Source organism: Gobio gobio (assembly GCF_949357685.1).
Source record: "Gobio gobio genome assembly, chromosome: 7".
Lineage (NCBI taxonomy): Eukaryota > Metazoa > Chordata > Actinopteri > Cypriniformes > Gobionidae > Gobio > Gobio gobio.
The window spans coordinates 10,245,699-10,257,812 of record NC_137103.1 but is presented as its reverse complement, the minus strand read 5'-3'; the positions used below and the strand labels follow the sequence as shown (position 1 = coordinate 10,257,812).

The 12,114-nt window shown below is 37.7% G+C and overlaps 1 protein-coding gene across 1 annotated transcript in view; it reads right to left on the bottom strand.

The window, feature by feature from the left end:
* Positions 1-4,107: 4,107 nt before the first annotated feature.
* The window catches only part of atf2 (activating transcription factor 2), a gene marked incomplete at its 5' end in the record, with an annotated part of 52,667 nt that continues 44,660 nt past the window's right edge, over positions 4,108-12,114 (bottom strand). The window contains 1 exon segment of the mRNA XM_079820637.1: positions 4,108-4,723. Within this exon segment, the coding sequence (XP_079676763.1) occupies positions 4,500-4,723 (224 nt within the window). The 3' untranslated portion in view covers positions 4,108-4,499.

The following is a 12,114-nucleotide window of genomic DNA, read 5'->3' as shown; positions in this document are numbered from 1 at the left end:
AAATGTTTTGTCCACTTTTTTTGTTTTTACACCTGTTGTTATTTAGCTGTTAATGTTCTTCTTTTTTTTTTTTACACTTATTTACTGTATTTTGAAGAATGAGTACTCAGGCACCCTTACGGTTTAGGAATTGTCATGGTTACAGGGATGGTTTTCCCTTTTTCTTTCCAAGCATGTATCCTGACATGAACACAAGCAGTTTGCCCTCAAATGATCAAACCAAACGCACACAAATCAACAGATACTACAGCATACCTGATTCTAATGTTTTGCCAAAGCCCAAGCTGTGAAAATATGTTGAGATTCAATGTCAAAATTCAATAAATATGTATCCGGATTCTCCACAAGATGGCAGAGTTTACAAAGCAAAATATCACACATGAACAACTACAAGACCATGACAATAATCTCCACAAGGACCGCGGCTTTAAATAGCTTTAAAGAGCTATTAAAAGATTTATTACAACATTTTATTAATTTATTATAATTTAAACATAACTTTCACAAGTTACAAGTTGACCGCCAACACAATAATTATCACATCCTTTTTCCAAAGTGGACCCAGTAAATAAGAACAAAACCCCCCCATTGTAAAGCTGCCATTTCCTGGCTGAAGATCTAAGAGTGATGTTCGACTGCAACAACCCAACACACACATGGTTGAAACATTGGTCTAATTCTCTCAGAGAATTCAGTCATGCATGTGTCATACAAATGCACCTTTTCAACAAAAATCAAGTCACTTAAAGCAGAACAAAATGCTTGTAGAACTACACAGTAGTAAGCCAATAGATTTGAAAGAGAGAAGAGGACGCAAAGTCATAATGAAAGATCTATTCCTTACTTAGCAATTGTCACTAAGCTTAAGTTCATAGTTAAAAAGACTGGAGAGTTTTATATCTGTCGTCGTTTCTTTAGAAGAGCAGCTCCAGTTCCTTTTCAGCCGTCGAGTTTTATTCTAAAGACAGAATTGCTTAAAACATTTACACAGGAAAATAAAGCCTAAGGTAACGGTTTGTTCAGATGCTTTTTTTTGTTGTTGTTGTTGTTGTTGTTGTTGTCATGATCCCAAGACAAAGACCAGTAGAAATCACATACAATGATTCATCCAAATGGCATATACAATGCTTCCTCAATTACACTGTAATCAGAAAGACAACTAAAGTGAAGGAACTAACGACTTTCCTCAGACGCCACAAACACAAAGTCGGCCACTTTGTAAACAAGCGGAAAAAAATCACTTATAAAAAAGCATTACGCTTCTTATCAAAATAAGTCCATGGAAAGCTTCCAGCGAAGTCTATGTCACTACTTTGACCTTAAATGTAACATCACGTTTGACTTGCAAAAGAAACTTTCAATTGGAAATGAATAACCTGCAACAAATAAACGATGGCACATATAAATTAAGCATTAGAAAAGTCCTACAATCACGGCCCAAGTCCGGAAATCTTCCCAATGACTTCCTTTTAACATGCCAAAGACGTCTGAAACATTCACACAACAACACGTCACTATTCCTAGAAGACGGACAATCATTTAAGATTTGTTTGAAAGCTACAGCTAAGATCTGCTGGAACTGCTGGAGTCAAGCACATCAAATGATGAGTGAAAAAAAAAACCGTCACTCTCTTCATGTGCAAAATATAATAGCGCTTTTCCGCTCGGTACGGCTCGGCTTAGCTCGCTTCGCTTTTCCACAGCGTGGTGCGGCTCAGTTGGCCCCGAACGTGAATTGAGCGTCTGGAGCGAGTGATTTCCATGTTAAGTCAATAGCTATGTTTCCAAACAAAGTTGCGAATGTACTTTATGCGCAAAAATGCACCGTTAAGCACCGTTTCCATCCACTGAGTCGAAGAGAACATAATCGCCACTACCGCTAAACAATCACTAAGAAACATAGGAGAAGCCACCGTATAATAATTTTCGTATATAATAAATGATTTGCGTCCTAACTCGTGCGTCTCAATAAACGTGTTGTCATGTAGGGCTGCAACAAACAATTATTTAAAAAATCGATTAATCTAACGATTATTAGAACGATTAATCGACTAATAATCATCGGTCATAGCCATTGACATCGACGACTAATATCGCGTCGAATTCGCTTTGAGTGGATTAAAAATGTTCAAGTGTCCAACTAGACGCGATAAAAGCGAATTTGACGCTCAATTCGCGTTCGGTGTGAACGCAGCATTAGGCACTCGTACAACAAAGCGCAGATGACAACATCACTAAAAAAGTAGTTATCAGTGAGGTATATGTTCAACTGTTCGGAAATAGTTAGTTAAAACACTTAATTGTTCAGAGAAGACTATGGACATGGCTGTTTTATTGTTTTTGTTTGCTTTGTTGTGAACTTGAATGTCATCTTCTGTGAAGACTATACTTACAATAGAGAAACTAAAGATGGCAGGTTATTTTGCTTAAAGTTTCAATTGACTGAACACTGAAGATATAAGTTGTTACATTGTTGTTAATAAATGTTAACTAAAATCAATTTGACAATGTAGTGTGGTACATTGCGAACAAAGGTCAGATATTATATTGCATAAAAGTCTAGTCTAAAAATGGCATAACAACCATTGAGAATTTGGAGAATCGTGACACCCCTATTGTCTATTAAAATATATTATATGTGGCCCGCCACGCATTATTTACAAATCGTGCAGTTTCACGATGCCAACGCAAGGTGGCAGTACTAGATTTTAGGCCAGGGAACCAGTGCCAAAAGCGTGACGAAACAGCGCTACGTGTTCGCATTGCGCAGTGCAACTCGCGAGCTGTCAAATGAGTTTACTTGCTGAGTGTCTCGATCACACGCCCACTAAACAGCCCATGAGAAGTGTTCGTCTCCGGTACGAGCTGCAAATCTCTCTGTGATTTGATTTCATTTAAATCCAGTTAAACAGAATAACACTAATGTGCAAATCAGGAGAAACACTGAGCCGATCCAGTTAATATACTTTTCAAACAACAATTCACCAACATTTATCATGGATTTACTGGTAACACTACCTGTAACCGTGGTCATTTGTCAGAAATGTAGTTAATGTCTAATTTTATTTTTATGGAGTAATAAAGGCCAAATTACAGACTATTTTTGTCATAAACTTGCAGTTTTGTGCATTTGTATTTATTTATTTGTTTATAGACTAAATACCTTAAAGCCATTCTAGATACAGAAATAATATTTTTTACTTTTTACCATGTGTGCACTGCAAAAAATGCTCTATTTTTGTCTTGTTTCTAGTATAAATATATCAAAGAATTCTTAAATCAATATGCATTTGCTAGATAAGTTAAATGACATTTGATATATATATATTTTTTCTGGAATATAAAATGAAATTGAAGTGAGTTTTTGCTTGAAACAAACTAAATTATCTGCCAATGGGGTAAGAAAAATAATAATGTTTATGTTGGCAATCTTGTTTCTTGTTTCTATCCCAAACAGAAACAAGATCATTTTTTTTTACCACATAGGCAGATCATTTTGTTTGTTTCAAGCAAAAACTCATTTCATTTTGACCTCCCCCCCCAGAAATCAAGTAAAAATATGTAATTTTCCTTAGTAAAAGCATCTTGATTTAAAAAAAAAATTATATTTGGACTGGAAAAAAGACAGAAATACTAAGTAAGAAGAGCATTTTTTGGCAGGGTGGTTTTACCTGTGGTGATCTAAATAGAGTACAAAGAATAGAGTTCTAACTCAGTAATAATATTTAAATTTCACCCATTAAAACTATTTGGTTGGTGAAAGTATTTCAGATATTGTTAAATATCTTTAAATTTTGTCCTATCTCAAGCTACTCTACTGTCAGCTTAAGCTTTTGTCAAATCTGTCATGTTTCCAAGAAACAAAACATGTTATATATATATATATATATATATATATATATATATATATATATATATATATATATATATATATATATATATATATATATATATATATATATATATATATATATATATATATATATATATATATATATATATATATATATATATATAATAGAAAAGGAACCGGCCCCCGGGTATGTCCACAACATCGAATCTGGCCCCCTTTTTAAAAAGTTTGGACACCCCTGATTTAAGCGAACCACACCGAGCCGTACCGAACCGCACTGTGCAGTGCAAACGCGCCATAAAAGGCAAAAAAATTAAAGTGGCAGATTCTTCCATCTTTACACCTCTGATAGTGCTTCAGTAAGTCTATGAATCCGGACACACTTGGGCCGTCTTGATCCTTCCAACACACTCAATAAATACACCACAAATGAAAAAAAAAGCATAAAACAATCAGTACAATTTCTGCATAACCTCCCAAGGGCTTTCCCCACTACTGTACTCACTCTTTGTAAAAATGCGCTGGATTGAAAAGAGCTCAAATGAAAACCAAAGGGAGATGAGACTGCAATGTTCCAGGGAACATTTCCTATTCCCCTCATTTCAACATGGCTGCCAGGAATCAAAGTGAGCAATGAGAGGCCTGATCAGCTTCCTGAAGACTGGGCGTGAGAGGAGGACGCCCCGCCCTCTTCCTCCTCTGTGCTGTGGTCTGCTGCGGGCCCCAGAGCGGGGCCGGATGCGAGAGCCGCTGGGGTGGCCGTGGAGGAGCTGACGCCGTTGGATGTGCTGATGGAGCTGTGCTGGATGGCCTCGTTCTGCGGGCTGCTGGGAACAGACATCTCGCCACAGCTGTCCTCCTTATCCAGCTCTGAAACACAAAGCCACAGAGGACATCAGCCACTGAGACGCTAACAACAAGACCACACAGACATCAGCAGCTTACACACACACACACGCACACACACACACACACACACACGATAATTGTGGGGGGGGGGGATCATACTAATAATAATGCTGTGAGTATCCCATGCACAGTATGTAAATGTTCTGTGTCACGGAATACCCGGATGACCAAATGCATTTGCCTAATATGACGTTGTGTCCCACAATGCAAAGCGCTTGACTTGACCTTCCAAGTATGATGAATGATCCAGAAGTGATAAAGAGAATTATAAAAAATATATATATATACAATAAAACAGTAACATTGTGAAATATTATTCCTAGTGGTGGGCCGTTATCGGCACGTTAACGTGAGACTCTTATCGGGCGATAAAAAAAATATTGCCGTTAATCTATTCTCAAAGTTGGGTTGGGAGCTGGGTCTATACTACGCAAACTGATGACTTTCACCTTGATACTTTAGCGTCGAGGTATAGCTAGCCGAATTGCACAGGGGCGAGAGAACGAGTCTTTGAACCTGTGTGTGTGTGCCTACTAGTGTTGTCGGTTGTGTGACCGGTCTGAATTTCGCGCGGGGTTGCACATAACGTTAATTCTACTAATTCCCGCAGATTTCGCGCTCGCATCTGAAGCACACACACACACACACACACACACCGTAATAAAGCTTCCTCTGACATACAAGTGCAAAAATGAGCTCCTTTTTCCAGCTTATTAATGGTCAAATACACTCAAAAATGTCTCAATGCCCATCTTGGTGAGTTTTAATGTAAACACAGTCGTAACCAGTTCACAGGAACAGTGTTTGGGATCCATGCGTGCGTCAGGTCTTAAAGGGACAGAAGTTATTTATTATTCAAACTACAAAAAGACAAACGATCACTTACGAGCACACATATTCTGAATGCCTTCGGCAGAATTCAAATGAGCCATTTTAATCTAGATTAATTCCAAGATTACAGTGAGATTAATCTAGATAAAAAAAAGTAATCTATGCCCACCACTAATTATCACAATTTAAAAAAATATATATATATATAAAATTAACAGTGTTGGGGAAAGTTTCTTTTAAAAGTAATGCGTCACAATATTTAATTTCTCCCTAAAAAACAAAAAAAAATTGCATTAGTTAATTTGCAGTAATGAGTTACGTTACTTTTACATTACTTTTTCTCATCTGGGCTGGGCTTGATTGTTTGTTTTTTAATAACCCAAACAAGTTTTATTTTTGGAAAATGTAAAAACTCTGAATGAGCCTCAGGCTGAAGGAAATGCAAATGGACGCCTGTACAGTAGAGGGCGCCGCTCAAACAGACCTTTCAGCGGCTGGATCACAGAAGAATAGTTTTTCCTTATTCCAAGGCTGAATCCGAAATCGCCCCCTATAACCTTAAATAGGGCACTATTTGAGGGGACAGCCATTTGTACTTTTGAACGTTATTGAGTGCACTCATTCTATCCCACAATGCACCGCAGTAACGAGTGTACAGCCGATGAACACAAAGCGGCTGTCCAACTTCACTCACTCGATTTCATTCACTCTGTAGTGAACTGTATTAGTGGACTAAAGTAGGGAATAGTGATTGAGGGTTTAGGGGGGGCGATTTCGGATTCAGCCCAAGCTTGCCGCACGCACTCGTGTTGAAAACTGAAGCCAAAACGTCTCCATCGCCCCCTGGTGGTTGGTCCCAGTATAGCTCATAAACCCCGCCCCTCCATGTATTCTAATGGACGCGAGACAAACTGAATAATCAAATTACACTTCACATATTTTTTTCCCAAAGATGGTTTCTGTCATTTTAGTCACGCTAATTTCAAGTGTTCGTTCTTTAAACAAGTTTGGTTTTAGTTATTTGATACTATAAAAACGTGTCGTCATGATTGACAGCTGAGATTGACGGCTTCTCTGAGTGAAGTCACCAACAGACTTTTTTTCAGGAGGAGATTGGAGGTTTAGCTTTAATTTCTACATTTCCATAACTGTTTATTTCACACCGGCTTAATGAATTGTTCTGCATCTGTGAGAGTTTGGGCGGGCTTTTGATATCACGGCTCTACTTCCTGCTCTACTTCCTGCTCTCTACTGCGCAGACTCCGGTCCCGAGGTCTGAACTGCGCCATATTTCAAGTATAGGTCTCTGCAGGATAGTAATAGGAGTTTCTAGATCAGTAGGCGAGGCCATAAACAGAGGGGCGGTGGCATTTTCATTGCATGGTTTATAAACACCCATTAGTTTGAAACACCCACAAATTTAGAAATGCCCACTTTTGTTCCGCAAAGACCCCATCCTCCCATATTCAGACGTTGGCGGCTTCACTTTTCTACAGTGGAACATAGTGAAGACTAGTGTTGTAGTACTCGAGACCAGTCTTGGTCCTTTTTTTGACGGTCTTGGTCTTGTCTTGACCACATTTGTACTCGGTCTTGTCTTGGTCAAGAGACTCTAGAGGATTTAGTTTCAAGACCAGTCAAGACCACAGCTGCTGGGATATCTCTAAATTGCCAGTGCATTGCCTGATTTATTTATTAACATCATTAATGTGATTGGATTGTAAAACTTCCTGCTTCAGATGCAATCAATAACTTATTTCTAATTTGATTTATTTATAGTGCCGATTCAGAAATTAATTAGGCATTGTGCCAAAAATGTCACCAAAAATTAAATGTTCTTGTATGAGTTCTGGATTTATAACGTGATATAATTAAGCAATATCACAAGAGCAAGAGAGCTGTTTCACACATTTCAGCATGACTGCAAACATGATATTGCTTTAACAAACATTTAATATATATATATTTTTAAACATTATCCACAACATTATTTATGCATTTGTAATTTACCAGTTCAGATGCGTCTTCTGTAGCGCAAAGATGAATTTTGTTGTTAATAATTTAATTTGATTGGTAACTGCCCTATATAGTGTCTTATTCTAATTATATTTATTATAAGTCATTTTTTATTAGTTATAAGTCATTTCTCAGGTGGTAACATGGATCTCTATGAATTTAAGGAGTGCTGGACTGGTCTCGTCCTGCCTTGGTCTTGGTCTCAAGCTCACAAAGTCTTGGTCTTGTCTTGGTATAACTATAACTATATGACTGACGCTATAACACCATTTTGGAGTAAAATATGCTGTTATGTTCATAAATTATATTGTGACGCTGTGCTAAGCTGAAAACGTTTAATATTTTAGTCTCCTCTAAATGAAAGCACATAACATGGTCTTAAAATATTCCATAAATCTGCAAATTTTATCATTGATTTAATTAATCCTGACGATATGACAACAAGCTGCCAAATGTTTTCTTTCAAACGAGTCCAAAAAGTCCAAAGGCTTCATGAAATATTACAATGCATTTTATTTTAGATATGCCATTTCCTGGATTTGGGTTCCAAATGGAGACACAAGTTAACAGGTATTATTTGTGTTGATAAAGCTTATTTATAATACTTGACCATATTTTCTCTCTTCTGGTTATTTCTTAGACAGTGTCAAAGAAGCCTCAATTGTTGTAATTGTAGTAAGCAATGATATAATTCGCTGGCTAAAAAAAGAAAGCAAAACACATAATAAACAAACTAAAGATGAATTTGACTGATAACATTTTTTCAAGGTTTCTATAGATATCGCGATATATCGTTACTAGGGGTGTAACGGTATACGTATTCTGACCGAACCGTTTCGGTACAGGGCTTTCGGTACAGTGCACTTGTGTACTCAACGGTACAAATGCAATCTTAGGTAGGCTTGTAGGCTAACAGTCGGCTTGTTTTAAGTGCGGAACACACTTCAATCCGGGTTCCCACACGAACATATTAAGTATTCAGTCCATTTTATCATGAAATTATGATAAATGCCGTTTTGACGCTCTTTAATGTGATTGATCATTGTATAGGCGCGTCAGTTCAAGCGGCGCGCGACTGAATGCGATCATGTCTTCCTAAAGAATAAACATGACTTAATATCTTAAAGAGCACCTATTATGGCATTTAAAATGTTCCGAATACTGTTTTAGAAGTCCCCAACAACAGTTTTGCATGCATGCAATGACAAAAAAGACTTTTTTTTCTTATAATATGCATTTATTTTGACCTGTTTTGACAGCGATTCTCAAATGATTCCTTTAGTGATTCACTTTTCAAAACCCCGCCTTTACGTGACGCTAATCTGCGGTGATTGGTCCGATGACCCAGTCAGTTGTGATTGGTATAGTCTGTGCAGATATTTTCGGAAACGGAACGCCCATCAAAGTCTTATAGTGACAGTAATTTGTTAATATGTGTCAGGAGTTATGAATATGAAAACCGCGTCGGTACCGTTTGATTGTAATATGAGCCTCAGCTGATCTCATTAAAAAAAAAAACTCCTCTATTCTCCTCACGAAGACTCAAATCATCATCCCTCAGGGCTTTTAGTTCAAAAGTGTGCAGATGAGGAGAAATATTGATAGATTCTCATATGTCTGTGTCAAATTTCTAAACAGAGGAGTATTTTTTATTCAATACTACCTCAAAATGCGCAGATGTAGCCTAATCATGAGCGATTGAGTCTCTTATGTGTTGTTTTCAATTCATCCTGGCAGCCGGAGGGCGCTCTGAGCACATGTAGTCTATATACAGACAGACGAAGAAGAACCATGTGCCATAATAGAAGTCCATAATAAAAGCTTCCTGAGATCGCGAAACATGCAAATAGAGACATTTGAAGACTAATAAACACACGATCGCGACGATGTATGGTTTGTCTTCAAGCCACTTAGTCTTCAAATGCTCATCCTTGGGCAGATGAAAAGTTTGCTTTTGAGTCGCACTTCAGAACACAGTCTCGTCACCATGATGTTTTCTAGTTTTCACTGGCGTCTCGTCGCCATGATGTTTTCTAGTTTTCACTGGCGTCTTGGAGCGTAATAAGTGGGCGTATCGCATTCAAATAACTTGACAAGTTGACGTCATCTAGTCAGAGAAAAAGCTTCGGTCTTCTAACGATTCTTAAAAATGACTCCGAGTCGACGGTTTCTTTTGAAAGAAAATAACTATATATACGGTGCACTGTCATATTTCAAACTTTGCAGGATGTTTTTGTTCACTTAGATCTATGTTACACACTACATGAAAGGTACATTTCAAAATTCCATGATAGGTGCTCTTTAAGGTATGTTGAGGATACATTACAACTCATCATATGTCGTGTAATCGCTCAATCAGTGTTTCAACGGTGAGTCCACAGCTGTTAGTTCACTAGAGAAATCAACTCTTTCACTAAATATATGCTCTATATTAGCCTATAATCATTCTACTGAACCTGTTAGTGATGTCTTGGTTATTTAATGTATGTTTAAATTAATCGGTCATGAAAATGACAGCCATTGTGTATAAATGATTATATTTCAACATCATTTTATAATAAGATTTAGTTATTGCAAAAACTGCCTTGTGTGAAGTTTACATCTTTGCATTCAATGTGTTATTTGAGTGTTGATTATTATATCTAAAAATAAATAGCAACTGAATTTAGGCTAATAGTTTGGGCTCTGTTGTTAACCTTTAATATTATAGTAATGTGCAAGTATGGGCTCCCTATATAGTTTACAGCAATATCTTCAAGAAACTTTTAGTTATAATTGAATTCATTTAAGGACAGACACAATTTTTTCAGTAAAACACTGTTTAATAAAAATAAATAAAAAGCAATTTTGTAAAACTGCTGTACCGAACCGTGACTTCAAAACCGAGGTACGTCCCGAACCGTCAGTTTTGTGTACCGTCACACCCCTAATCGTTACTAGGGTTGGGTACCGAAATCCGGTTCCAATATGGCACCGGTACTTATATAACCGGTATGTACCGGACCGAATCAGAACGCAGATTTCGGTTCCTCATTTCGGTGCCAAAATTCAAACGTGCTTTCGCGTGCTTTGGCTGGCACCGAGCCAGAGACAGACGCTCAGCGCTGGTCACATCACAACTCATGACAACTATTCAGTGTTTTCAACGACATCATGTTTATTTCAGGTTTCAGACATTTAAATGCTCATAAGTAACGTTAGGCTACTAGCAACAAAACACACACTGATGTCTATGAAAGCGGCAATGACAATCCTTTCAGGCGGTTATAATTTGACTAACGTTACATGTTTTATTCACATCAGATACATGCACATTATATAGTAGCTATATCGTTTACTCTATTCTTCTTCCAGTTTCTCTGGTCACTTACTTTCATGTATTTCGTGAGACGAGAATGAACTCAAGTGTTGTAAATCCGACAGATCCGATTCTGAGGCGCAAACTAACATGGCGCCGCCCATTGCGCTTTATAGATCAACTAACACACATTGACTCACACATTTGAACATCAGATAGTTCGTGACACAGTTAAGAAGTTTGTGAATATTTTGAATAAAAAGAAAAAACGAAATAAACCCGATACAGCTGAGCTGTCAGCGCTATTGCGGCTGCTGTGTCATGTGAGAAACATGACGCGTCGTCATGGAAACATAAAGGCGATGCGTTCTAAAATATTTAGCCAGAGAAAATGATCATATTTCAAAATAAAGCTGAAGCTCGAAGCTGGTTAGTAGCAGAGCAAGAATACAGACTAGGCCTACTGCTGTTATTACTGTAACTGTTATTTAGAGCTATATTAGGCTTGTTGTAGTTGGGTTAGGTGGCTATTAGGTTTTACTGTGAATTTGTAAATAAGTCAATTGTGTTTTGTATTTATTTATATTCATACATTTAAGTATACATTAAACCTTTAATAAATGGTTCAATTTAAATAAATAAATAAAAAGCCATTTAATGTTATCCACCTCGTTTTGTGGCCATTTAAAAAAAAAAAAAAAAAGTATCGGTTCAGGCACCGTTTAGGCACCGGAACCGTTTTAAAAGTATCGGTTTGGCACCGGAATCGAAAAAAACCCAAACGATACCCAACCCTAATCGTTACCATTAATTATTTTGGCTATGATAACTCTGATATAGTGGCAGCCCACAGTTTAAATAGGAATGCTAACTGGTAACCATTACTGCAATGGCAGTCGCTCAGCTGGCACATGCCCACTGAAAGTATGGTGCCACTGTTGCCTTAGCCTCACCTGATCTGTAATTACCATGTGACTGATCACTCTTGAGCTGTAGTGATGACGTCTACCATCAGGCACTAACTGCTTACGCTAAATAGCCAAATCTAAACCCCCGATCGATGACGAGAGAGAGAGAGAGAGAGAAAGCTCAGCCCTGACCCCGCAAACATCTCAAGTTCTTTCGCACCGGATGAGTTGCTGGCATGATTGCGATTAAAGACTTCCTCAGTCCAATGCTTTGTCTTTTATTAATCCCTGTGCTTGCT